Here is a 27442-nt window from a genome sequence, read left to right on the forward strand (position 1 = left end):
AAGTAATGTTACATATTCTCACATTGCAGTTTAGTGTTTAAATTTCCTTCTTTGTTAACTGGGAAAACATGGCTTGACCTCATTTTAACAGAATGAAAAACATCTGCCAGGCAGTGATACAAAAATCCTTCATGAATCATCTCCTGAGATGCAGAAAAAGCATTTGATAAAAGTCAGCATCCTTTCATGATAAAAATCCTCAACAAACTTAGCAATAACTACCTTAAAATAGTAAAGGCCATGTACAACAAACCCACAGCCAACATCATACTGAACAGAAAAAAGTTACAAGCATTCTGTCTAAAAACTGGAACAAGACAAAGATGTCCATTCTCACTATTCCTATTCAACATGGTACTGAACTCCTAGTCAGAGTAATCAGGCAAGAGAAAGAAATAGAACGTATCCAAGTTGGAAAAGAAGTCAAATTATCTCTATTCACTGACACTTTGATCTTCTATCTACAAATTGCTAAAGACATCTCCAAAAAGCTCTAGATATGATCCATGAATTCAGTAAAATTTCAGAATACAAAATCCATGTACAAAGTTATTAGCATTTCTATATACTAATAATGATCAAGCAGGTAACCTAATCAAGAAGCCAATCTCATTTATAATAGCTACAAAAAAAAGTAAAATAAAATAAAATACCCAGGAATATCTTTAAGGAAGTAAAAGATCTTTACAAGGAAAACCAAAAAACACTGCTTAAAGAAGCTGTAGATGACACAAACAAATGGAAAAACATCTTATGCTCATGGATCAGAAGAATTCATGTCACTTATGTGACCATATTGCACAAAGCAATCTACAGATTCAATGCAATGTCTATCAAAATACCAGTACTCCTCAGAACTGTCCAGGTCATCAAAAATAAAGCATCTGAGGAAACATGACCACTAAATGTAGTATGGTGTCCTGGATGTGATCCTGGAATAGAAAAAAGAGACAAACTAGAAAATCCAAATGAAATGTGGAGTTTAATTAATAGTCATGTACTAATTAAGGTTGGTTCCTTAGTTGTGATGAGTGAATCACAACAATACAGTAATAAAAGAGGGAACTAGCCACTACAATAGCTCACACTTGTAATCCCAGCACTGTAGGAAGCCCAGGCAGGGGGATGACCTGAATCTGGGAATTTGAGACCATCCTGGGCAACATAATAAGACCCCATTCTCTACAAAAAATAATTTAAAAAATTAGGCCGGGCTCGGTGGCTCAAGCCTGTAATCCCAGCACTTTGGGAGGCTGAGGCGGGTGGATCACGAGGTCAAGAGATCGAGACCATCCTGGTCAACATGGTGAAACCCCGTCTCTACTAAAAATACAAAAAAATTAGCTGGGCATGGTGGCGTGTGCCTGTAATCCCAGCTACTCAGGTGGCTGAGGCAGGAGAATTGCCTGAACCCAGGAGGCGGAGGTTGCGGTGAGCCGAGATCGTGCCATTGCACTCCAGCCTGGGTAACAAGAGCGAAACTCCATCTCAAAAAAAAAAAAAAAAAAAAAAAAAAAAAAGCCAGGTGTAGTGGCATGCACCTGCAGTTCCAGCTTCTCAGCTAGTTGAGGTGAGAGGATCACTGGAGTCCAAGAGTTAAAGGCTGCAGTGAGCAGCGATCGCACAACTGTACTCCAGCCTGGGTGACAGAGCAAAACTTTGTCTCAAAAAAAAAAATGAAGGGGATACAGGAACTTTCTGTACTGTCTTTGTAACTTTTTTGTAACTCGACAACTACTCTAAAAAAAAAGGTTAATTTAAAATATGAAAACATTTTGTTTAATTTTACAATGGCTGGTAGACTTTCAGATCTTTAATGAAGTAGGGTCCCAGATTTCTAGAACCAGAGTGCAGAGACAAGCAGGCACCCATCCAAATCCAATTGAGCCTGGTGCAGTGGCTCACACCTATAATCCTAAAGATTTGGGAGGCTGAGGCAGGAGGGTCACTTGAGCCCAGGAGTTCGAGGCTATAATGAGCTATGATTGCACCACTGCATTCTAACCTGGGCAACATAGTGAGCTCTTATCTCTTTAAAAAATTTGAAAGTTAATGTTGATTAACCTTTTACTGGCTCATGCTGGCCCTCTCATGGAGTTACTGGCCTCTGTTTTCTCCTTTCCCCCCATTTAATCATTTATTTTACAGGACTATTTTTTTTTCAGTTTAATGAGACATAAACACTCAATTTTTTATTTAAAACCAAAATGCAGTAGGTCTGTAAGCTAAACCTTTCACCATTCATATGGAAACAGAAATAAATATCCGCAATCCTCTTTGTTCTAAACAAAAATTCATAAGTATCCATTTTAAAATATTGTTTCAAATATTATTAGTAGGGCAATACATCATAAAGAGATACAACCAGTCAAATTAGGCTTTTAAAGAATTACTCTCAAAGACATTGTAAGAACTCCAAAGGCCAGGGATCTTAAAGACTCATTTATTAGGAACATGACTTACAAAAACAGCTTTATAATGCTGAGTTGTCTCTGATTTAATGCAGTCAGAAAGCAGAAACATTGTTCTCTTTATTTTGCTGATCTGTCAGATTCTGCTTAAGTTAGGAAAACCTACAATTTCACGGCGAGATAACTGGAATTCCATGAGTAAACACAGAAAGACAAGAGAAAGGCAGAAAAGTTCAAAACTTAAAACATGGGGGGGAAATCAGTAGAGTAGGATTACTAATAAGTAAAATATTGGGCATATAGACTTAATTTCCATTAGTTATGCAAACATTTTATTGTTAGTATTTAGATTAGTGTTTTAGAATGTTTTGTAGAGACCGAAAAGCATATAAGTAATTGCATTAGCATTGTTAAGTATCAGTGTTTTTCGTTTGACAAGTAATCATACAGCTGTGTTCTCAGGCTGCAATAACAAAACACCAGAGACTGACGGGCTGAAACAACAGAAATTTGTTTCTCACAGTCTGGAGGCTGGAAGTCCAAGACAGAGGTGCCAGCAGCAGGGCTTTCATTGTGAGGCTTCTCCTCTTGGCTTGTAGGTGGCTGTCATGTCTCTGTGCTCTCCCGTGCCCTCCTGTTTGTGTGCACAGCGAGGGAGGGAACAAGCTCTCTGGGGTCTCTCCCTAGAAGAACACCAATCTCAGCAGATCAGAGACCCACCATGACATCATGTAACTTTAATAACTTCCTTAGCAGTACCAGCTCCACACTGCAAGTTGGGGCTTCAAGATGGGGATGTGAGGGTGAGGGTGGGACAAAAACATTCAGTCCATAACAATGGCTCACCAAACTATGAAAGCAAATAGAAAAAAAAATCATAGTTCAAGAATGACATAAAACTTAACTAGGTGTGTTACAGAGCAATGAGCAGAACCAAGCTGAGAAGTTAAAACATGAACTCATTGATTTCTAAAGACAATCTTTCCCAAGTTTGGTTTACCTCAGGGCTGATACACACCTTTAGAATCAGATTTTGGTCTCTAATATTATCTTCCACTGAAAGCCAGGGCAAACAGGTTTATGTTCATTTCATCTTGGCCTATAATTTCTCTTTAAAGTGACCATTAATGTTCACAATTAAGGCATGGCCTGGGCCATTCTGAAAACAAGCTCTGGAGATCACGATTTTAAAGGATTAAGTAATCATAACAGTATTCTTTTTTCTGACAAAATTATTCATCTGACAGTTATTGAATTATCTTGGGAATCTCCCAAGCCCTAAATGAATGCAGCAAAGATAAGTGTCACAAATTCAGGAAACAATAGCTAGTGCTATGGCCAGTAAGCTCCTAACAGACCATGCTTCTGCAGAAAACAATTCTGAACAAAATTTTTAAAGCAATAACCTACATGAAGTCACTTTAAAAAAGAAGTCCAGCCCTGGAAGAAAGAAAAGCCACAGGATCAGTTTCCTGTTTCTATAGCTTTTACCCAGAGTGCAAGACAGAGGTCCACGTTGCGCAGGATAGCTTAAGTTCCTTTAGAAAACCACTGTTTTCCACGGTGTATCTGTGCCACACTTTCCCCGTCCAGTCTATCATCGATGGGCATTTGGGTTGGTTCCAGGTCTTTGCTATTGCAAACAGTGCTGCAATGAACATTCGTGTGCACGTGTCCTTACAGTAGAATGATTTATAATCCTTTGGATATATACCCAGTCATGGGATGGCTGGGTCAAATGGAATTTCTGTTTCTATGTCCTTGAGGAATCGCCACACTGTCTTCCACAATGGTTGAGCTAATTTACACTCCCACCAACAGGGTAAAAGTGTTCCTATTTCTTCACATCCTCTCCAGCATCCGTTGTCTCCCGATTTTTTAATGACCGCCATTCTAACTGGCGTGAGATGGTATCTCAATGTGGCTTTGATTTGCATTTCTCTCATGACCAGTGATGATGAGTAGGGACATGGATGAGCCTGGAAACCATCATTCTCAGCAAACTGACACAAGAGCAGAAAATCAAACACCTCACATTCTCACTCATAGGTGGGTGTTGAACAATGAAAACACATGGACACAGGGAGGGGAGCATCACACACTGGGGTCTGTCGGGGGGAAATAGGAGAGGGACAGCGGGGGGTGGGGAGTTGGGGAGAGAGAGCATGGGGAGAAATGCCAGATATAGGTGATGGGGAGGAAGGCAGCAAATCGCACTGCCGTGTGTGTACCTATGCGACAATCTTGCATGTTGTTCACACGTACCCCCAAACCTAAAATGCAATAAGAAAAAAAAAAAAGAAAACCAGTTTTTCCGGCTGGAAGAGTCAGGGGACAGAAAGGGGGTCAACCATAGCCACTGGAAATAGTTGAAGAAGGAAGCTCTGAAAGAAGTGTTTGAGATGAGGGAGTTCCAAACTCTGCATGTCAGCTTGACCCAAGTCTCTAGCTGGCTTGTTAACTAAAAGGAAAACATTTCACCATTCGCGGACTGTCAACCACAGACATGACATGGCAATTGCCTCATCTCATTTTGGTTTGGAGTTCTTAACAGTCTCCACACAGAAAAATATATAGATGTTGTTTTGCCCTGGAAGCCAGACAGACCAGAATATTGTGTAAGAGAGGTAATTCAGCTGTCCTTGGATGAATCCCAAACACTATGTTCCTTTCCAGGCCTGAGAATCGCCGGACACTGTCCAACATGATGTGATCACTCAATATGTCACATGCATCACTGAGCTGCACAGCCCTTTTCTTCCTCAGTGCTTTCAAAAGTTCATACTTATAGCGCTCCACTTCTCTTGTGGTGCTGACAAGCACAGCAACGTCCTTAGGAGAATAGCCCCTTTCAAAGAAGTGCTTGCATTTGTTTGCCACATAGGTCACTATTTGCTCTACAGTAAAGTGATTCTCAATTTTTAAGTTTCCCTGAACCCCCTGGGACCATTCAGCTTCAAGAAGTACCTCAAGGGACCCAGGAGGGATGTTAAATGAAGGATTATTTCTAATTACTTGCATTTCTTTTTGTAAGTACTTGGCTATTGGATCTGCATTGCGAACTATTCTAGTGAGCTCTTCTCTTGGATACTGTTCTGAGAGAGGGGGAAGGCCACTGTGATCCAAGTGGCTGGTCTGAAAGTAGTCCAGAAAGATCCAGAGAATTCCTGGGCCATTCTTTGCTCTCTGAGTGATGGTTTTTGCCTTCCCATACCAGTCCCCATCTTCAGTGCGGAAATTCTGAGCTTCGTCAATGATGATGTGTTGAATGTGCTCAAAGTTATTTTTCAGGAATGTTTTCCGAGTCACTGCTTGGCAGATCTTTCTATTACTGTAAAAATTAAAATGACACATTCAGGTTTGTTCTAACTGAATAAGGGGAGAAAATGACTCTATCATGCTCCCCTGTACACAGTCTGTTGTCACAAATGATTTTACCACTTAATTCTCAAGGAGCAAGGAGGCTTAGCAGAAAAAATGAAACCTAGATTAAATAACACTTAGAGATACAAGATCCAACTGCTTACCTGATGAAGTTCCTCAGAGGCTGGTTCTCACAAACGTAAAGAATTCTCTGTTCCTCACAGTGAAACACATTCCTGATCTTCTCCATGATCTTCATGGCCATGATGGTCTTCCCTGAGCCAGGCAAACCATGGACAAACAATTCCCTGTTCTTGCGGAGGTTTTTGGAGAAGATCTCATACTGCTGGGCTGTGAGCAGATTTAAAACCTCACAGCCAAGCTGGTCACTCAAGAGAGACCTGAAGCCGAGCAAGACAATCACAAGGGACTGCAGCAGGGCTTCCATGTGCTGGGTGCCCGCCAGGCGATAGGACGGCGGGTAATGCATCGGAGACACTGTCGTCTCCACAGCCTCTGTGCTGCTCTCAGGACTCAGGCAGAGGACCTTAGCCCTGACATGTACCTTCCCGGTGTAGCCCCCGACGTTCACCAGGTTCTGCTTCAAAGTAAAGGCGGTGTGAGTGCAGTAGTCCTGGCCCTCTGTATCCTGCTCCCTGAGAATGGTGTAGAGAATGGGGGTGCTGTTCTGTGCTATCAGCAGAGCATCACAGATGACTCCCGGCTTCTCCTGCAAGTTCAGGTCCACGGCCCAGCTTCTAGAGAAGATCAAAATTCCCCGAAAGAAAGGTTGCATCTGCTCATTTATTAACTCCTCTAGTCCTTCATGCTGTGAGGTTAGGTCCTTCCAGAGGGACTCTGGAGTATATCGCAAATGTCTCAGTGGGACTGTATGTGAAAAGAATGATAAATTAGGGGATGAGGAATAATCCTATGGACGATGATGACTAATTGTAATTAACTGATTAATTTGATGACTTACAGATGCTTCAAATATTCTTTTATGGATATTATTATATTACAATCATAAAGGAAAAGAACCCTGGAATATCTGGTATACTTCATCTAAACCCATGTGTTTTTTAAAACTTATAACCTTGGGAAATTCCTTAACCTAAGACTTTGTTGTCTCCTCTGTAAAACAAAACTAGGAATAGCACATTTCCTATGGGGGGAAAGAAATCAAATAACATAAAATGTTTGGCTCATTGTAGCTTCTTGGGAAATGTTGGTTCTCATCCCCTTTCTACTTTGAACATACCTGAATCTCAAAGTGGTCCACTGACGGGAGTAGCAGGAGGCCCCCCGCCCCAGGAAGAAGGTACTGCTTAATACCATATTTGCAGAGAAGAGGGAGTCATGTTAAAGCCCTTATTGGCAGGGAATTTCCGGCAGTCCTAGACTGCGAGATCCTTAAAGCTATCTCTTCTGAAGCAGAATTCTTGCATCACTTAGAGATCAACGTATGGCTCATCCCTGTCACAAAATTCTTCCCTTTGTCACAGGCAAACAAGAAATAATTGTGTGGCATGAGAATATACTTGCATTGGAGGGTTATGCACTTATTTCAATGATCATGGGTTCCAAAGGGGGGAAAAGATAATTGTCCTGTTGTGGTAGTGTTAAGAGTACAAACCCAAATCAATATTTGTAGTGTAATTTCAAAAGAAATTACCCAGATTTTATTGGTAATTGTTTATGGTTCATTGCTGCTCATGTTTCTCATTTGTACCAGGTGTTCACACAACTTGATTACGCCTGCAACCTGGGTGACAGTGAGTAGGAGACGGCATCTATTCTAAGATGCATCCAGAATTCAGTGATGTTAAAATATGGGGGAAACACACATCTTAGAATGGATAATTTGAGCAAAGCTTTGGAAACCAAAGGAATGTAAAATAAGAAGATAGATCATTTGTTGATTGTACCAGGAAATCTGCACGTCTCTCTGGTCTTCACAAATTTTCCAGGGAAGACATATTTATCTCCATATTCATATGAGTGAATAAGGATTGAAAGAGGTCAAGTGAGAGCTGGGTGCAGTGCTATGGGCCTGTAATTCCAGCTACTCAGGAGACTGAGGCAGGAGGATTGCTTGAGCTGGGGAATTTAAGGCTGCAGTGAGCTATGATTGCACCACTGCACTCCATCCTGGGTGACAGAGCAAGATAATGTCTCAAGAAATAAAAAATAGAAGAGATCAAGTGACTTGCCCAATATCACACCACTAGGAAATGGCAGAGCCAGCGTCCAAACCCAAGTCTCTTGGACATCAGATCCTCTATTGTTTCTGCCCTGCCCCGCAAGTCACAGACTACTCCTGCCTGATACATGGTAAAAGTCACTAAAACACTTGATGTTTATTTACCTCATCATTGCATAGGTCTTTTTTTTTTCTTTAATTGTATAGTGGAACATGCTTCCGAAGGAAATTATGTGACGATAAAAAGTGTCTCTTTCATTTATTTGATACTCTACATAACAGTAATGACAAGAACCAGAATAGATGTTCAATTAATGCCACCACTCCAGGTACACTAGGGTAGCCACAGATTTAAGCAAGTGGCTTTCCCTCTCTGGGATTCCACAAAGAAGACATCAATGGATTCCTCAGCAAAGCCTATCACGGGAGCAAGGGATAAGAGTACAGAAAAGGCGCTGACCTTGGTCCTAAATTATTGTTTGTGCTACATGATTGTCCTAAACCCCCCCCAAAAAAACAAGAAGAAAAGCATAATCCATCTCTATTTTATTTTTTTGTTTTCCATCTTGACCTTGATTACATTCTTTTCTCATATTTATAACTACCACTTTCCTGGAAAATCTGGCAGGGAATAGTCAGTTTGTTGGCTGCTCTCTGGTGCAGTGTATGACTAGTTTGACTAGATAAAAGGTTTCCAATCTAAATGAGCCTAAAATCATGAGGGTGGTTTGATAAAAGTGCCTATTACAAACCCCTCTCCCCACATATTTCATTTGTTAGGAGTGGACTAGGGATTCAGATATGCATCCTTTTATAAATGACCAGAGACACTGATGATCAGCCAGATTTGGGAACTACAAGACCAAATAGTCTTTTTTTAATTGTACTTTAGATTCTGGGGTACATGTGCAGATCATGCAGGATTGTTGCATAGGTACATACGTGGCAAGGTGGTTTGCTGCCTCCATCCCCCCGTCACCTCTATCTGGTATTTCTCCCCAAGTTATCTCTCCCCACCTTCCACACCCGCTGCTGTCCCTCTCCTGGCCCCCTACAACTGACCCCAGAGTTTGATGCTCCCCTCCCTGTGTCCACGTGTTCTCATTGTTCAACACCCGCCTATGAGTGAGAACATATGGTGTTTCGTTTTCTGTTCTTGTGTCAGTTTGCTGAGAATGATGGTTTCCAGATTCATCCATGTCCTTACGAAGGACACAAACTCATGGTTTTTTATGGCTGCATAGTGTTCCATGGTGTATATGTGCCACATTTTCTTCATCCAGTCTATCATTGATGGGACATTTGGGTTCCATGTCTTTGCTATTGTAAACAGTGAACATACGTGTGCATGTGTCTTTATAATAGAACGATTTATAATCCTTTGGGTATATACCCAGTAATGGAATTGCTGGGTCAAATGGTATTTCTAGTTCTGGGTCCTTGAGAAATTGCCACACTGTCTTCCACAATGGTTGTACTAATTTACACTCCCACCAACATGTAAAAGTGTTATCATTTCTCAACATCCTCTCCAGCATCTGTTGTCTCTTGATTTTTTAATGATCGCCATTCTAACTGGTGTGAGATGATATCTCAATGTGGTTTTGAGGTGCACTTCTCTAATGACCAGTGATGATGAGCATTTTTTCATATGTTTGTTGGCCTTATATGTCTCTTCTTTTGAAAAGTGTTTGTTCATATCCTTCACCCACTTTTGAACGGGTTTGTTTGCTTTTTCTTGTAAATCTGTTTTAGTTCTTTGTAGTTTCTGGATATTAGCCCTTTGTCTGATGGGTAGATTGCAAAAATGTTTTCCCATTCGGTTAGTTGCCAGTTTGCTCTAATAATCGTTTCTTTTGCTGTACAGAAGCTCTGACGTTTAATTAGATCCGATTTGTCTGTTTTGGATTCTGTTGCCATTGCTTTTGGTGTTTTAGTCATGAAGTCCTTGCCTATGCCTATGTCCTGAATGGTTTTGCCTAGCTTTTCTTCTAGGATTTTTTTTTATGATGTCAGGTCTTATGTTTAGATCTTTAATCCATCTGGAGATCATTTTAGTGTAAGGTGTCAGGAAGTGGTCCAGTTTCTGCTCTCTGCACATTGCTAGCCAGTTTTCCCAACAATGTTCCTGGATTCTATGTGTGATACTGCTTAAGCTAGTGGGGTCGGTGAGGTTTCATTTCTAAACCACTTATCACCAATAGGATTGTAACATCATCACATCTTACACATGGGTGTGCAGAGCATACTTTCAGGATTTTACAAAATAAATATAATAGTTTAATCTCCCTTTATCCTAACATAGAAACTGGTTGGTGTTGAGTAGACAAACCATAATTACCTGAAAATAAGAGTTGCTGGAGTTCCTTTTTATGTTCCAGACCTTTCTTGGAGTACACTGGTCTGCTAAGGGGAGGCCCACCAGATAGACTCAGCTGAGATTCAAAATCTTTGGACAACTGTACAATATCTTAAGAAAGAAAGAAAATTCCTGTTATTCTGACATGTTAGTTTATCTTCTCATGACTGAAAGAGGACTTATCAATAGGCGGGATATGTGACTTTCTAAATAGTGTGACTTGAGAAATAATATCAAAATAACTCCCCATTCACTCTGTCTAAATAAGTGCCTTTATTGCATATCAAGGTCACCAAAATCCACCACTGAAAAGCCATTATTTGGAAGTTTAAATGTATTTCTCCATTCAATATAATTCTTTGTTCTCTGTAATCTGCATAGCATTTTGTTTGTACACCCTTATGATACCTAGCACATTCTTTTAGTACTCCTGTCTGTGCATGTGTCTTCTTTTACATCCCCTCTCCAACTGCCCACACCTCTCCTGAACCCAAGTCTCAACTCTGTTAAATATCATCTCATATCTGACTTGCAATGACTGTTACTCACACTTATAAAATAGCTTAGGGCTTGGGCACAGTAGCTCATGCTTGTAAGTCTCAGCTACTCAAAAGACGGAAGCGAGAAGATTGCTTGAGCCCAGGAGTTCAAGGCTGCAGTGGACTATGATCACGCCACTGTACTCCAGCCTGGGTGCCATTCTGACCCTACGCTTATTCCTGAAGTTATAACGAGATACTGTGTGAAATCAAAGGACATTATAGAGTGCATTGTTTAACTTTTTCATATGCTTTGGAGATTGAAGTCAGCTTTACAACATTTCCTTTCCAAATACCCATCCACTTTACTCAGAAGACTGTGTCCCAATTTTTATGTTCTTCGTTCTGTATTTCTCCAGACTTGGGGTATTCTGAGGTGTTATAGAGACACTGAGATAGTCCACTAGCCCACCAAATTACAGCATGATGAGGTAAACATAGAAACATGTTTGGGAAGCAGTAGTGATGCAAGGAAAGAAATATTTAAAACTTAGGAGCGGAGGGGTAGAGCCGATTATAGCTGCTGGCATACAGCATAATGAGCACCTGGTGATGAGTGGAAGAAAAGGCAAAGTATCAACAGAATAAACAGAGACATGGAATAATATGAAAGGTATTGAGGACAAACCTTGAATACATCCCTATCCCCGTGACCCTCATCACTCTGAAATACTTTGTTTTTTTGTTTTTGAGACAGGGTCTCACTCTCACCCATGCTGGAGTGCATTTGTGTAATCATGGCTCACTGCAGCCTCAAACTCTGGGGCTCAAGTGATTCTCCCACCTCGGCCTCCCAAAGTGCTGGAATTATAGGTGTCAGCCGCCATGCTTGTCCCTGAGCTACTTGCAAATTTTCCTGAGCTACAAAATTAACAATGTCCTCAAGGATCAAGAGATAAATTACATCTTAATTTAGGCAGAGGTACTATTTTTTTTTATTGCATTTTAGGTTTGGGGGTACATGTGAAGAACATGCAAGATTGTTGCATAGGCACACACATGGCAGTGTGATTTGCCGCCTTCCTTCCCCTCACCTATATCTGTCATTTCTCCCCATGCTCTCTCTCCCCACCTCCCCACCCCCCCATCCCTCCCTCATTTCCCCCCAACGAATCCCAGCGTGCAGTGCTCCCCTCCCCGTGTCCATGTGTTCTCATTGTTCAGCACCCGCCTATGAGTGAGAACATGCTGTGTTTGATGTTCAGGCAGAGGTACCATTATAAAGTGAGAGCAAACTTCAATCCAAAGGGCTTTTATTGATTGATTGATTGATACTTATTTTTGTTTTTGAGACGGAATTTTGCTCTATTGTCCAGGCTGGAGCGTACTGGCATGATCTCGGCTCACTGCAACTTCCTCCTCCTAGGTTCAAGCGAGTCTCCTGACGCAGCACCCCCAAGTAGCTGGGACCACAGGTGCGCACCACCATGCTCGACTAATTTTTATAGTTTTAGTAGATATAGGGTTTCGCCATGTTGGTCTTGAACTCCTGCTCAGGTGATCCGCCCACCTCAGCCTTCCAAAATGCTGGGATTAGAGGCGTGAGCCACCAAGCCCAGCCCAAAGGACTTTTAATACTTCAAACAAGCAACCCCAGAAAGCAGTACTATGCTGGTGATGGTTTACTAAACAGGCCTAATCGGGAAGACATCCCTCGTTCGTAGCCAACTGCCAGTTTCTATGTTATAAATCTTCCTACCATGGACAATTTCAAGCTCCTAATGTGATCATCACTAAATACAGAGTTGGAAAGCAATGCCCCATAGCACTCCATTTTATAATATTCCCACCACATAAATACAATAGAGGTAAATAATCTCTCAAGCAAAGATAATAGCAAAATATAGCAAATAATTAAGAAGTGGTGAGTTTTAATTTATTACATTTGTTTCTGATATAATTTATTTAGGTACAAGTATATGTAACCTAATTTTTAGTAATAGCTATGTTTCACAACTACCTCAAGAATTCCTGAAAATTTAATAATTGATCCTAAAGCCAGTAAGAGTCATTCCAGTACATCACTGCAAGGGTGGACATTCTCAAATAATTTTCTGTTCAGTTACTGAGGTAGAAAGTTGTCACTTATAAGACACGTGAGTTAGGTTTCTAATCACCCAACAAAATGTTCTCATGTGTGAAAAGTAGGATATTTGGGCATTCAAAATAAAGTGTTCAGTGGATATATGATGGTCAAAGTCATAGGCAGCAAAGGAAAATTGAACATGGGAGGTGCCAAGGATGTAGAAAGGCCAGGGAAGGAGGGGCTTTCTCCCACTTACCTGGATCTGTGTCTGTCATCATCCCTACCCATTTCTCAGTTGTCAGGCTGCAGATGCACTTGTCCTTCACTATCCATGACTTGGGAGCTTCTGAGAACACAGCACAGCAGAATGGCTCTACTTTGATCATACAAGCATAGCCATATAGCTCTCCCCTAGCTAACACATCCACGATTTTGAGTGTGAAGCTTATCTGGCATTGGCGTTGGCAAAAATGAACACAAGGTAATTTGTATATTGCTTTTTCTATTTTCCGTCTCAAAGAGTCAGGATCGACATTTTCTTTTGCACATCCCAGGACTTTCCTACTCTTATCAGCCACTCCAATAAAAAGATATCCTCCCCTGGTGTTTGCAAATGCCGGGATGTATTCTGGAATTATGCTTTTTACATATTCTTGGATGTGTTTTGTAGAGAACTGTTTAAACTCTACTAATTGAGACTCAGGAAAAGGCAGGATTTCACCATATTCAAGATAGTCTTTTTGGAAAACTGGGTCAGCAGGATGCGTATTAGGGAACTCTTGGTGTATAACCTTGGGAACTTTGTGACAAGGTCCTTCTTCCAAGGTTTTTGCATTCTTTTTCTTGGTCTTCAGGAAATAGAATGCTTCTCTTGAATCCATGAGAAGCACAGAGGTTTCAGATCTACAGTATAATGAAGAAGTGAGGCTGCAAAGGCGGGGTTTCACAGAGCCATCTTCAGGGAATGGGTCACTGCTCCAAGATTTAACAAAAATGTAAAAACATCTTCCTTGTTGCCTGGTCTCAAAAAAAGCCTGGAAATCTGAGGACTGAATAAGGTCTCTCAAAGACTGTTCTAAATCCTGCCCCATCTCCACGGGATGCTCATCCTTCTTGGCCATCCGAATCACTCCTCCTCCTGAGTTTAATAAAGCACACGCAGCCCAGAGAACTCGCTCCTTCTCTTGTTGTCTCTGAATTTTCTGCAGCTTTTTTCTGTTTTCTTCTCCAAGAGTCACTTCTCCTACATTGATGACCAGGTCTGGGTAAGATGGTTCCACCAGCAGGGAGCACTGGTTTGCCTCCATGTTGAACTCACAGCTGAAACTATCAGAAGAAATGGATTGTTACAGGCATGCAATTAATTTATTAAAAGGATATTTATTCTGTGTCTAATATGTGCTGAGAGAAGGCAATAGACTAGCAAGCAAGACAAGAGCAATCCCTTCTCTTTAGGAGGAGACTGGTTGGCAGGAAAGAGTGCTGATGAAATCAGTATTTAACATCATGTATGATGTGGGCTCTAAGAGGAAAAATATACCAAAGGCACATCTAAACTAGTCTGGAGATTATGGGTCAACAAGACTTCCAAGGCAGAGGTAACATTTAATCAAGACCTAAAGAATGCATTGGAATTGTCCAGGTGAAGTTATCAGCATTGAAGAATGGAAGCAGTGGATCACATAAAGGGCACGTGTACTGTGGCATGAGATTATCTCAGTTTTGATTGTCGATGTTCCAATGAACAACAACTTTAGGGGATGAGTAAAAGAAGACAACATTGAAAAAAAGACTGCAGAGAGGATTGATTGTGAAAAACCAGAGGTAGGAGAAAAACCAAGGGTATGTGATATTAAGGAAGCCCAGAACAAAGTCGCCTGCACAGAGGCCTCGGATCTATGACAGAATGAAGAACTGAGGCTGCAAAGGCAGGGAGTGACAGAGCCAAGGTGTCTCATACTGCTGACAGGTACAGCTAGGTATTGACTGGAAAGTGTTATTAGGTTTAATAAAATTAAGGTTATGGGTGACTTTAAAAAATACTGTTCAGGGCCGGGCGCGGTGGCTCAGCCTGTAATCCCAGCACTTTGGGAGGCCAAGGCGGGTGGATCACGAGGTCAAGAGATCGAGACCATCCCGGTCAACACGGTGAAACCCCGTCTCTACTAAAAATACAAAAAATTATCTGGGCATGGTGGCGCGTGCCTGTAATCCCAGCTACTCAGGAGGCTGAGGCAGGAGAATTGCCTGACCCAGGAGGCGGAGGTTGCGGTGAGCCGAGATCGCGCCATTGCACTCCAGCCTGGGGTAACAAGAGCGAAACTCCGTCTCAAAAAAAAAAAAAAAAAAAAAAATACTGTTCAGAACCTGGGCAGTGGGTACCCGGAGGCCATACACTAGGGGCTAAGGTCTTAGCGACTAGTGTTAATGGATATGGCTTGAATTCCACTTGTCATTAAAAGTAATATGATATTAACCTAGATATTCAATCCTTCTAACTCTGTTTTCTTACCTATAAAACATAGTACATCTGCCTTAATATGCCTGTTATGAGAATTAATTGAGAATAATTTACAAAAAGGATTTAACACCATGCTTTGGTTCACAGGTGTTCAGTAAAGGAACCTATATGAATCGTCCTTTTCACAATGAGTCAAAGAATGAATGGGAGGTAAGGAAATAGTATCACTAAATATACACAACTTGTTCACTATATCAAGCTATAAAGGAGAGAGGTAAAAAGACATGTAGCAGGAGGAAGTTAAAGCATTTTATTAAGATGGGAAAGGCCTGAAAATACTTCAATGGCAAGAAGCCAGTAGGGTAGTGAAAATTTAAAGATGTAGACACAGTAAAGGCCCTGAAAAGAAAGGTAAGGAGGAAATATGATCCAGGATGCAGAAGGTGGTCAGGAGGAGGAGAAAAGGAGATAATGTGCATGGGTGAAGGTGGGCTTATCACTTTGCTGGGAGGAAGCTGAAAGAGTCCCCTTCTGATAGCTTCACTTTTCTGTTTGAGATAGGAAATAAAGTCACCCCCTGAGACAGAGGTACTTGGTATAAAAACAGGACAAAAACGTTTTGTGTACCTGAGACGGGGTTTCACTCTGTCGTCCAGGATAGAGTGCAGTCACAGCTCACTGCAAACTCTGGGGCTCAAGCGATCCTCCCACCTCAACCTCCTGAGTAGCTGGGACTACAGGCACACAGCCACTATGCCCAGCTAATTCTTTAAAAAGAAAAAAAAGGCCGGGCGCGGTGGCTCAAGCATGTAATCCCAGCACTTTGGGAGGCCGAGGCGGGTGGATCACGAGGTCGAGAGATCGAGACCATCCTGGTCAACATGGTGAAACCCCGTCTCTACTAAAAATACAAAAAAAATTAGCTGGGCATGGTGGCGCGTGCCTGTAATCCCAGCTACTCAGGAGGCTGAGGCAGGAGAATTGCCTGAACCCAGGAGGTGGAGGTTGCGGTGAGCCGAGATCGCGCCATTGCACTCCAGCCTGGGTAACAAGAGCGAAACTCCGTCTCAAAAAAAAAAAAGAAAAAAAAAATTTTTTTGGGAAGAGATGAGTGTCTCCCCATGTTCCCAGGCTGGTCTCAAAGTCCTGGGCTCAAGCAATTCTCCTGCCTTGGTCTCCCAAAGCACTGGGGATTATAGGATGAGCCACAATGCCCAGCTGCCAAAAACATTTTATTTATTTATTTATTTTTAAAAGATGGGGTTTCACCATGATGGCCAGGCTGGTTTTGAACTCCTGACCTCAGGTGATCCACACACCTCAGCCTCCCAAAGTGCTAGGATTACAGGCATGAGCCACCACGCCCGGCCTGCCAAAAACATTTTAATAATAGAATTGAGGCAGTTTGAAACAGACATTATAATGAACAAGATAGATATTTGACACAGGAAAAAACTTACAATGAAAGATTAATACAGCAGATAAAATAAATCATATCCTCAAGTATAAATATAGATAAACTCACAAAGTGTGATGATAAATTTAAAAAGCAGGTTTGCAGGAAATAATATACAATCGTATTTAGATAAAATATTCTAAAAACTATAATAAATGTTTGTGTTTAGTAAAAGGAGAAAAACATAGTAAAAAAGATGTACATTTTTTCTTACAGAGGTTACAAATAAGGATGGAAAACAATGAGATTAGAAAAGTAAGAAGCCTTTAACCGCATATACAATGCTGCGAGTTCAGAAGAAAAAGCACCTGAACCAAATACATCTCAGAGGTGGGTGGGACGTAAATTTTTGTTGTTTTCTTCTCTTTGCATTTCTGGAATTCTCAATTATCCCAACTTTTTTAAAAAGCTGGACTCCAGGATTTTATCAAGGAAGTCACTAAAACCTGGACTATGCACTCTAAGACAAATAGGACAGACCTGGGGAAATGGTCAGACCTTGTATTGTGTTTTGGGCCTTGAAAATAGCAAGTGACCAGAATCTGCCATGACAACAGGCTTCTAAAAAGACACTGTTTTTAAAAAAAAGAGACACTGTCTTAATGTGGTGTTAGCACCAGCCAGCTCTCTGTACATTTGCTAGCTTGTAGTTTTCTAAGACTGAGTAAACTAATTTATTTTTAGAAGTGGAGGTCTGGTTTGTAACCTTCCTTGTATTTAATTGGGTAAAAGTATTTTCCACAAACCACCATCTATTTTGTGAACTTTGTTAGTCATCTTTTATTTGGCAAATTATGAACTGGTGTAAATTTGTACAGTTCATGTATATTAATTATGGCAAAGTTGTACAGATTTCTATATTTTGGATAAGAAATTTTTTTCTCTATATAATAAATTGTTTCTTATCTTGGCATTAAAAAACGAAATTTAAAAAACACAATCAACAAATACTTCACATTGTTATTTGAAAATTATTTTTAAAACAAAGAAAAATTTTAAACGTCAATACAATCAACAAATACCTTGCATCATTATTGGGAAATTATTAAAACAAAATAAAATTTAAAACAATCAGTAAATTCAAAACCTATTTTGAAGCCATCAGGGATATATACAATACGTAGAGGCAGACTATCACAACCTTATTTTCCTTTCCTACAAAAATCCATCCTATATTAAAGGCTTGCAATTACAGGTCTCAGTGGGTGCTAGTAACTCTGGACAGATAAGGTGGATGTTGATGCAGGTGACAGAAGGAATGAGATGACTGAGGTGTGAAGACATTTAGAAAAAATTTGTTAGATAAAAGTGAAGGCTGGGCTGGCTTCGGTGGCTCAAGCCTGTAATCCCAGCACTTTGGGAGGCTGAGGCGGGCAGATCACTTGAGCCTAGGAGTTTAAGAACAGGCTGGGCAACACGGTGAAATCCGGTCTCCAAAAAATACGAAAATTAAGCAGATGTGGTGGTGCTCACTGGTGGTCCCAGCTACTCAAGAGGCTAAGGTGGGAGCATCGCCTGAGCCATGGAGACGAGACCGTGGTGAATAAGATGGTGCCACTGCACTCCAGCCTGGAGGTCAAAGTAAGAACCTGTCTCAAAAAAAAAAAAGCAAAAACAAAACAAAAAAAAAAACAAGAAGAAGGCCACCTTGCCTGGTTTAGACCCTTGCCTATAGATTTCTGTTTCTCAAAATCCCATTCTACATTCCAAGACCACTGAAACATCTTTGTCAGGTTATTTGTAAAATATTCCTTTTGATGTATAGGGATTTCAAAGTTAAATATTTTCTCTGCCCCATACAGTTTGTTGTCAAAGCCAATTTTGCTGATAGTTTTTTATTGGCAACTGTATTTAAACAGCAGCCTCATCATCTGCTTAGATTCTTTTTCAGGCAAAAAAAAAAAAAAAAAAAAAAGGGTTAGGGAGCTTTATCCCTAGCTCTTTCCTCAGGATTAAAGGAATTATAATCAGCATGACTTGCACATTCTTTTTTTTTTTTTTTTTTTTTTTTTTTGAGACGGAGTTTCGCTCGTTACCCAGGCTGGAGTGCAATGGCACGATCTCGGCTCACCGCAACCTCCGCCTCCTGGGTTCAGGCAATTCTCCTGCCTCAGCCTCCTGAGTAGCTGGGATTACAGGCACACGCCACCATGCCCAGCTAATTTTTTGTATTTTTAGTAGAGACGGGGTTTCACCAAGTTGACCAGGATGGTCTCGACCTCTTGACCTTGTGATCCACCCGCCTCAGCCTCCCAAAGTGCTGGGATTACAGGCTTGAGCCACCGCGCCCGGCTGCACATTCTTTATAAGGCAGAAATATTGTCCCATATAAATTTGAAATCCCTAAATAAAATTAAACTAAGTCAATAAGAAATTGAGAATTCAGAAAAGAAACTCAGGACACTTACCAAAGAACTTCAGAAATAAAAGCACCTGAGTCGAGTAGGTTTACAGGATAACTTTCTCAAAATTTTCAGTGTAGCCAGAGTTCCCACCAACACAGTGAATTAGCACCACCTGCTATCTCTTTCCACCAAAATTAGTCCTGAAGACTCCGTATACAGAAACCTATGTAGACAAACATAGCAGAGTTCAAAGACTAAGACTCAGACTTCCTAGGTTCAAACCCAGCGCTACCATTTATTGGCTGTGCGGTTTCCATTTATTAGCTGTCCCCACTTCTCCCCATGCCCCAGAATCTACTCCCGCAGGAGCCCTGAAGGACCAGTAACTGTGACAGCGGCATGCAGGGACAACCACCCCCAAGCAGGGGTGTGAGAGGGTGGCATCTGTGCATTTCTCCCCCGCCAGGGAGGCTTACCTAGTGTGCTCAGCAAACTCCCTCAAAGGTGAAGACTTAGCCTGGGAAAACTTGGCAATGGTAAATTGTCTAGAAGCGCCTAACTTTCTGTATGCTTCTGGGTCGTTCTTAATTTTCTGTTTTGTTTCACTTCCCCTTTCCTTCCATCCCCCCAGCCATCTCCCCTAGATCACATGGGATTGCCTGGCCTCAGACAGAAACTGAACAGAAAGGGAAATGGGAGGACAGAGTAAGAAGGTGTAGTGGAAGCCTCCACCCACCATCCCCCTTCTCCAGCAGTGACCACATGGTGCAGAGAAATCTGTGTGCCTGGGGGAGGGAGAGCACAGCCGATTGTGAGACTTTGCATTGAACTCAGTGCTGCCCTGTTACAATGAAAAGCAAAACCAGGCTGAATCCAGCTTATACCTGCCCATGGAGGCTGAATTTGGACCAGCCCTAGTGAGATGAAAACTGTCCCTCCCAGCAGTTGAAACCTGAGTTCCAGCATCCCTCACCACCGGAGATGAAGTGCTATGGAGCTCTAAATAAACTTGAGGCCGGGCGCGGTGGCTCAAGCCTGTAATCCCAGCACTTTGGGAGGCCGAGGCGGGTGGATCACGAGGTCAAGAGATCGAGACCATCCTGGTCAACATGGTGAAACCCTGTCTCTACTAAAAATACAAAAATTAGCTGGACATAGTGGTGCATGCCTGTAATCCCAGCTACTTGGGAGGCTGAGGCAGGAGAATTGCCTGAACCCAGGGGGCGGAGGTTGCGGTGAGCCGAGATTGCGCCATTGCACTCCAGCCTGGGTAACAAGAGCGAAACTCCGTCTCAAAAATAAAATAAAATAATTAAAAAATTTAAAAAAAATAAAATGAAAGGCATCTAGGCCACAAGGACTGCAAGTCCTAGGCAAATCCTAGTGCTGAGTGGTGCTCAGAGCCAGCAGACTTGGAGGGCACATGACTGTAAAGTTTATTCTCTGTAGGTTTATTGCCGAGTTAAAAAAAACGAGGAAACTGAGGCCAGCACAAGAAAATTAGATGCCAATTTATTCAGCTCCCAGGCGAGGTTCTGTGGTCCCGGGCAGACAGGTCAGAGAAGTCGCGCCTGACTCCTCTTAGGAGTGGGGTTTTTTTGTTTGTTTGTTTGTTTTGGTTTTTTGTTTGTTTGTTTGTTTGTTTGTTCTTTTTTTTTTTGAGACGGAGTTTCGCTCTTGTTACCCAGGCTGGAGTGCAATGGCGCGATCTCGGCTCACCGCAACCTCCGCCTCCTGGGCTCAGGCAATTCTCCTGCCTCAGCCTCCTGAGTAGCTGGGATTACAGGCACGTGCCACCACGCCCAGCTGATTTTTTGTATTTTTAGTAGAGACGGGGTTTCACCATGTTGACCAGGATGGTCTCGATCTCTTGACCTCAGGCCTCGGCCTCCCAAAGTGCGGGGATTACAGGCTTGAGCCACCGTGCCCAGCGTAGGAGTGGGGTTTTATAGGGTGTGAAGGTGTTCGATTGGATTTGGAGAAACAGGATGTGGACTGGGCGAGCTGCTGTTGGTAGGTAGGTGGGATTTCCGGTGAGTGGGCTCAATGCTGAGTGCAGAGGGGATTTCCAAGGCAGGCTAGGTGCCAAGTGCAGAGGGAATTTCCAAGGCGGAGCTAGATGATGGGCATATTCTGATATCATAATTTTCAAGTGGGGAGGGAGATGGGAGTGTTTGAACTCCCGGCAAGGCAACCAGCCTTACAGTGACCAACTGAGATACCAGCTGGGGCAACTAAGAGAGTACTTGCATCATCCCTCCCCCAACCCCCAGCAGTGCAGCTCTCAGCTCCACAAAGATTCCTTCCTTCTACTAAAGGAGAGAAGAGGGAAGAGTAAAGTGGACTCTGTCTTGCATCTCCTTGGCCCCTGAATAATCAGCAGCAATATCCAGGTAATATGCCGTGTGTCTTGGGTGAGACTCTACTGGCTTCAGGTGAGACTCAGCACAATCCCAGCTGTGGTGCCTATAGGCAGAAACTCCTTCTGCTTGAGAAAAGCAGGGGGAAAAGTATAGGGGACTTCATCTTGCAGCTTAGGTGCCAGCTTAGCCACAGGGGTTAGAGCACCAAGTAGGCTCTTGGACAGCATTTCTAGACCCACCTGGGCCAGAAGGGAGTCCACTACCGTGAAGCGTGAGTGCCAGACCTAGCAGCATTCACCAAAAGCTGACGAAAGAGCCCTTGAGCCTTAAGTGAACATCAGCGATAGCTAGCAGTACTCCCTGTGGACCCATCGTGGTAATGGCCACAGGGTGGCCTCCTCTGCCTGTGGAAAAAGGAGGAAAGATTGGGAAGGACTGTTTTTCACGATTTGAAGGCCAGCTCAGCCACAGTAGAATGGAATACCAGGAAGACTTCTAAGCTTTTTTACTCCAGTCCCTGGCTCCTGGATAGCATCTGTGAACCCACCCAGGGCCTTGCCACTCTGAAAAAAATAACACAGCTTGGCTGGCTTCACCACCTGTTGATTGTTTGAAAAGATAAACAAAATTGACAAACCTTTAGCCAGGCTACTTAAGAAAAAAAAGAAGAATACCCAAATAAATGAAATCAAAGATGAAAAAGGACGACAATACAATGGATATTGCAGAAATTCAAAGGATCATTAGTGGCTACTACAAGCAACTGTATGCCTATAAATTGGAAAATCTAGAGGAAATAAATAAATTCTTAGACACATACAACATACCAAGATTGAACCATGAAGAAATCCAAAACCTGAGCAAACCAGTAAGAAGTAATGAGAATGAAACCATAATAAAAAGTCTCCTAGCAAAGAAAAGCCTGGGACCCAATGGCTTCACCAGTGAATTCTACCAAACATTTAAAGAAGAACTGATGCCAATCTTACTCAAACTATTCCAAGAAATAGAGGAGGAGGGAATACTTCCAAATTCATCCTATGAGGCCACTATTACTGATACCAAAACCAAAGACACATCAAAGAAAGAAAACTACAGGCCAGTATCTCAGCAAAATACTAGCAAACTGAATTCAATAATACATTAAAAAGGTCATTTATCAGTGTTGGGAAAACTGGTTAGCCATATGCAGAAAGCTGAAACTGGATGCCTTCCTTACACCTTATACAAAAATTAACTCAAGATGAATTAAAGATTTAAACTAAGTCCTAAAACCATAATAACCCTAGAAGAAACCCTAGGCAATACACTATTCAGGACAAAGGCATGGCCAAACACTTCATGACTAAAACACCAAAAGCAATGGCAACAAAAGCCAAAACAGACAAATGAGATCTATTGAAACTAAACAGCTTCTGCACAGCAAAAGAAACGATCAACAGAATGAAGAGGCAACCTACAGAATGGGAGAAAATTTTTGCAGTCTACCCGTCTGACAAAGGGCTAATCTCCAGAATCTACAAAGAACTTAAACAAATTTACAGGAAAAAAAACAAACAACCCCATCAAAAAGTGGGCAAAGGATATGAACAAACACTTCTCAAAAGGAGACATTTATGCAGCCAACAAACACATGAAAAAACGCTCATCATCACTGGTCGTTAGAGAAATGCAAATTAAAACCCGATTGAGATACCATCTCACACTAGTTAGAATGATGATCATTAAAAAGTCAGGAGACAACAGATGCTGGAGAGGATGTGGAGAAATAGGAATGCTTTTACACTGTTGGTGGGAGTGGAAATTAGTTCAACCATTATAGAAGACAGTGTGGGAATTCCTCAAGGATCTAGAACTAGAAATACCATTTGACCCAGCAATCCTATTACTGGGTATATATCCAAAGAATTATAAATTGTTCTGTTATAAAGACACATGTACATGTATGTTTATTGCAGCACTGTTCACAATAGCAAAGACTTGGAATCAACACAAATGCCCATCAATGATAGATTGGCTAAAGAAAATGTGACACATATACACCATGGAATACTAGGCAGCCACAAAAAAGAATGAGTTCATGTCCTTTGCAGGGCCATGGATGAAGCTGGAAACCATCATTCTCAGCAGACTAACACAAGAACAGAAAACCAAACACTGCTTGTTCTCACTCATAAGTGGGAGTTGAGCAACGAGAACACATAGACACAGGGAGGGAAACATCACACAGTGGGGACTGTCGGGGGTTAGGGGCTAGAGGAGGACTAGCATTAGGAGAAATACCTAATGTAGATAATGGGTTGATGGATGCAGCCAACCACCATGGCAATTGTATACCTATGTAACAACCGGCATGTTCTTCACATGTACCCCAGAACTTAGAGTATGATACAAATAAATAAATAAATAATAATAAATCATTTATCATGACTAAATATTATTTGTCCCAGGGATGCAAAGATGGTTCAACATATGCAAATCAATCAATTTGACACATCAAATTGACAGAATGAAGGACAAAAGCCATATGATCATTTCAACTGATGCTGAAAAAGCATTTGATAAAACTCATTATCCCTTCATGAAAAACTCCTCAATAACTGAATATAGAAGAAACATACCACAACATAATAAAATCCACGTATGGCAGACCTACATTTAGTAGCATACTGAATGGGGAAACGCTGAAAGCCTTTCCGTTAAGATCTGGAACAGTATAAGGATGCTCACTTTCACCATTGTTATTCAATATAGAAATCCTAGCTAGAGCAATTAGACAATAGAAAGAAATAAAGGGCATCTAAATTGGAAAGAAAGAAGTCAAATTATCCTTGTTTGCAGGTGATAAGATCTTATATTTGGAAAAACCTAAAGACTTCACCAGATAACTATTAGAACCGATAAATTCAGTAAAGTTGCAGGATACAAAATCAACACACAAAAATCAATAGCATTTTTATATGCCAACAGAGAACAATCTGAAAAAGAAATTTTAAAAAGCGATTCCACTTAAAATAGCCACAAATAAAATTAAATACCTAGGAATTAACCAAAAATGAAAGATCTCTACAATAAAAACTATAAAATCCTGATGAAATAAATTGAAGAGGACACCAAAATATGGAAAGGTAGTCCATGTTCATCAATTGGAAGAATCAATATTGTTAACATATCCATACTTCCCAAAGCTATCTACAGATTCAATGCAATCTCTATTAAAATACCAATGACATTCTTCACAGAAATAGAAAAAAAAAATCCTAAAATGTATATAGAACCAGAAAACATCTATAATAGCCAAAGCTATCCTAAGCAAAAAGAACAAAATTGGAGGAATCACATTACCTGACTTCCAATTATACTACAGAGCTATATGAACTAAAATGGCCTGATTCTGACATAAAAACAGACACAATGGAACAGAACAGAGAACCCAGATACAAATCCACACATCTATGGTGAACTCACTTTTGACGAAGGTGCCAAGAATATACACTGGGGAAAAGACATTCTCCTTAATAAATGGTGCTGGGAAAACTGGATATCCATATGCAGAAGAATAAAACTAAACTCCTATCTGTTGTCACATATAAAAATCAAATCAAAATGGGCTAAAGACTTAAATCTAAAACCTCACACTGTGAAACTACTACAAGCAAACATTGGGGAAGATCTCTAGGACACTGATCTGGGCAAAAATTCATTGAGCAATATCCTATAAGCACAGGCAACCTAAAGCAAAAGTGGACAAATAGAATCCCATCAAGTTAAAAGCACAGCAAAGAACACAATCAACAAAGTGAAAAGACCCAAAAAATGCTAGGAAATATTTGCAAGCTGCCCATCTGGCAAAAGATTAATAACCAGAACACATCAGAATCTCCAACAACTCTATGGGGAAAATATAACAATCCTACTGAAAATGGGCAAAAGATTTAAACAGACATTTCTGAAAAGAAGAAAAATGGCAGACAGACACGTGAAAAGGTGCTCAACATCATTGATCATCAGAAAAATGCAAATCCAAACTACAATGAGATATAATCTCACCCAAGTTAAAATGGCTTTTATCCAACAGACAGGCAATAAAAAATGCTGGCGAGGATGTGAGGAAAAGGGAACCCTCATGCAATGTTGGTGGGAATGTAACTTAGTACAACTATTATGGAGAACAGTTTGGAGCTTCCTCAGAAAACTAAAAATAGAGCTACCACACAATCCAGCCATTCTACTCTTAAGTATTGACCCAAAAGAAAGAAAAACGGTATATCCAAGAGCTATCTGCAGTCCTGTGTTTCTTGCAGCACCGTTTACAATAGTAAGATTTGGAAGCACCCTAAGCATCCATCAACAGGTGAATAAAGAAAATGATGTGCATATACATAGTGGAGTACTATTTAGCCATAGAATAAAATGAGATCCAATAATTTGCAACAACATGAATGACTGGAGATCATTATGTTAAGTGAAACAAGCCAGGCACAGAAAGACAACCATTGCATGTTCTCACTTATTTGTGGCATCTAAAAATCAAAACAATTGTGTTCTAAGGGCAAAAGGATGGTTACCTAAGGAGGGTGGTGGAAGGGAAGGGGTGAGGTGGGGAGGGCTAATGGGTACAAAAAATTTTAGAAAGAATGAATAAGACATACTATTTGATAGCACAACAGGGTGATTACAGTCAAAAATAACTTAGTTTGTACATTTTAAAATAACGAGTGTAACTGGATTGTTTGCAGCTCAAAAGATGAATGCTTGAGGGTATGGATACCTCATTCTCTGTGATGTGCTTATTTCACATTGTATGTCTATATCAAAACATCTCATGTACCCCATATATATACACATCCACTATGTACCTACAAAAATAAAATAAAATAACTAAAGAGCATAATCAGATTGTTGGTAACAAAAAGAATAAGTGCTGGAGGTGATGGATATCCCATTTACCCTGATGTAATTATTGAACATTACATTAAACATTATTATGGGTTACATGAGATGTATTAAAATATCTCATATAACCCATAAACATATACACCTACTATGTACCCACAGAAATTAAAAGTTAATTTAAAAAAAGAAAAGAAAGAGCAGTGGGCTGCGGCAGACATGCCCTTTTGTAAAACTAAAACATAGAGCTCTTTGTCCTTCTCAGGTAGCACGTGTAGTCTACAGATCTTGTCCAGAGGGAGACGTTTTTCTCATTTCTCCCCTCTCTAGATTATAAACCTCCCCACAGGGTAATGACAATTCTAATTTTGCTTTATTAGCGCTTATATTCAGGACAATAATTTACAGTGGTTGGTCACTCATGCAGACACCTGTAGAACTAGTTTCTCAAGTCTACAATTCCGAAACCCGAGACCTTCAGCCCTTGGAGCCACCAAGGTGCACTTGACCCAGTGGCCTCCCAGGTTTCAGGTCCTAAAGCGCGGCTCGCTGGCTAGAGGCTCTTCCAGCTCACAGCGGAAGCAGGCGCACAGGTCAGGCCCCCGACGCCCCCAGTGCCTTCCACCCCCATCACCCACCCCCGTCCCACCACCCAGTCCTCCATAGCCGGCTTTTCAGGGAACTTGCTGAGCAAACCAGCTGGGCTCCCAGGCAGAAGAGAAAAGCACAGACACCCGCCTCCACCCCACGCCAGCCTCTCCCTACCCTCCAACAGCCCAACTCCTGACTGGGGAGCATGGGAGTGCGGCGGGCGCCGCTCTCTTCTCTAACCTGGCATCCGAGTTACAGCCCGACAGGGATTCGGCTGGACTAGATCCCGAAGCACCGGCAGAAACGCGAGCTCCGCGGTCCCCGGCTAGGAGCAGGGACCCGCTCTGATCTCTGCAGCTCCAGCGCGTCCGAAGCGCGCGTCCTGTCTCCCTGGAGGCTCCGAGGGCCGCTGCTTACACACCAGGGGCTGGC

General features: G+C 41.5%; 2 protein-coding genes across 3 annotated transcripts in view; one reads left to right on the forward strand and one right to left on the reverse strand.

Moving 5' to 3' along the window:
• LOC101044727 (schlafen family member 5) overlaps nucleotides 1–17621 on the forward strand; it is a 52168-nt gene extending 34547 nt beyond the window's left edge. The window contains exons 4-5 of the transcript XR_005581377.2: nucleotides 15510–15572; nucleotides 17035–17621. The gene's annotated coding sequence lies outside the window, so the exon portion shown is untranslated. The remainder of the gene's footprint in view (nucleotides 1–15509; nucleotides 15573–17034) is intronic.
• LOC101049782 (schlafen family member 11) lies at nucleotides 1533–27442 on the reverse strand. 2 transcript variants are annotated; one of them, XM_010339657.3, is made up of 6 exons: nucleotides 27251–27442; nucleotides 19227–19386; nucleotides 13158–14227; nucleotides 10319–10447; nucleotides 5939–6662; nucleotides 1533–5742 (listed from the first exon to the last, which is right to left on the reverse strand). In XM_010339657.3, the coding sequence occupies exons 3-6, from the start codon at nucleotides 14206–14208 to the stop codon at nucleotides 4959–4961; spliced, it is 2688 nt and encodes an 895-aa protein (XP_010337959.3). In that variant the 5' UTR covers nucleotides 14209–14227; nucleotides 19227–19386; nucleotides 27251–27442; the 3' UTR covers nucleotides 1533–4958. The 2 variants fall into 2 exon arrangements, with proteins under 2 accessions (XP_010337959.3, XP_074244129.1); XM_074388028.1 differs by lacking the exon at nucleotides 27251–27442 and adding an exon at nucleotides 19640–20112.

Source organism: Saimiri boliviensis, chromosome 17, assembly GCF_048565385.1.
Source record: "Saimiri boliviensis isolate mSaiBol1 chromosome 17, mSaiBol1.pri, whole genome shotgun sequence".
NCBI lineage: Eukaryota > Metazoa > Chordata > Mammalia > Primates > Cebidae > Saimiri > Saimiri boliviensis.

Excerpts from the sequence above, each read along its gene's own strand:
- LOC101049782 (XM_010339657.3), bottom strand. The coding sequence starts at position 14,208 with ATGGAGGCAAACCAGTGCTCCCTGCTGGTGGAACCATCTTACCCAGAC. Across the intron at positions 10,448-13,157 it reads GATGACAGACACAGATCCAG|ATATTGTACAGTTGTCCAAA; the intron begins GTAAGTGGGAGA and ends TTCTTTCTTAAG. Across the intron at positions 6,663-10,318 it reads CCAGCAACTCTTATTTTCAG|TCCCACTGAGACATTTGCGA; the intron begins GTAATTATGGTT and ends TTTCACATACAG.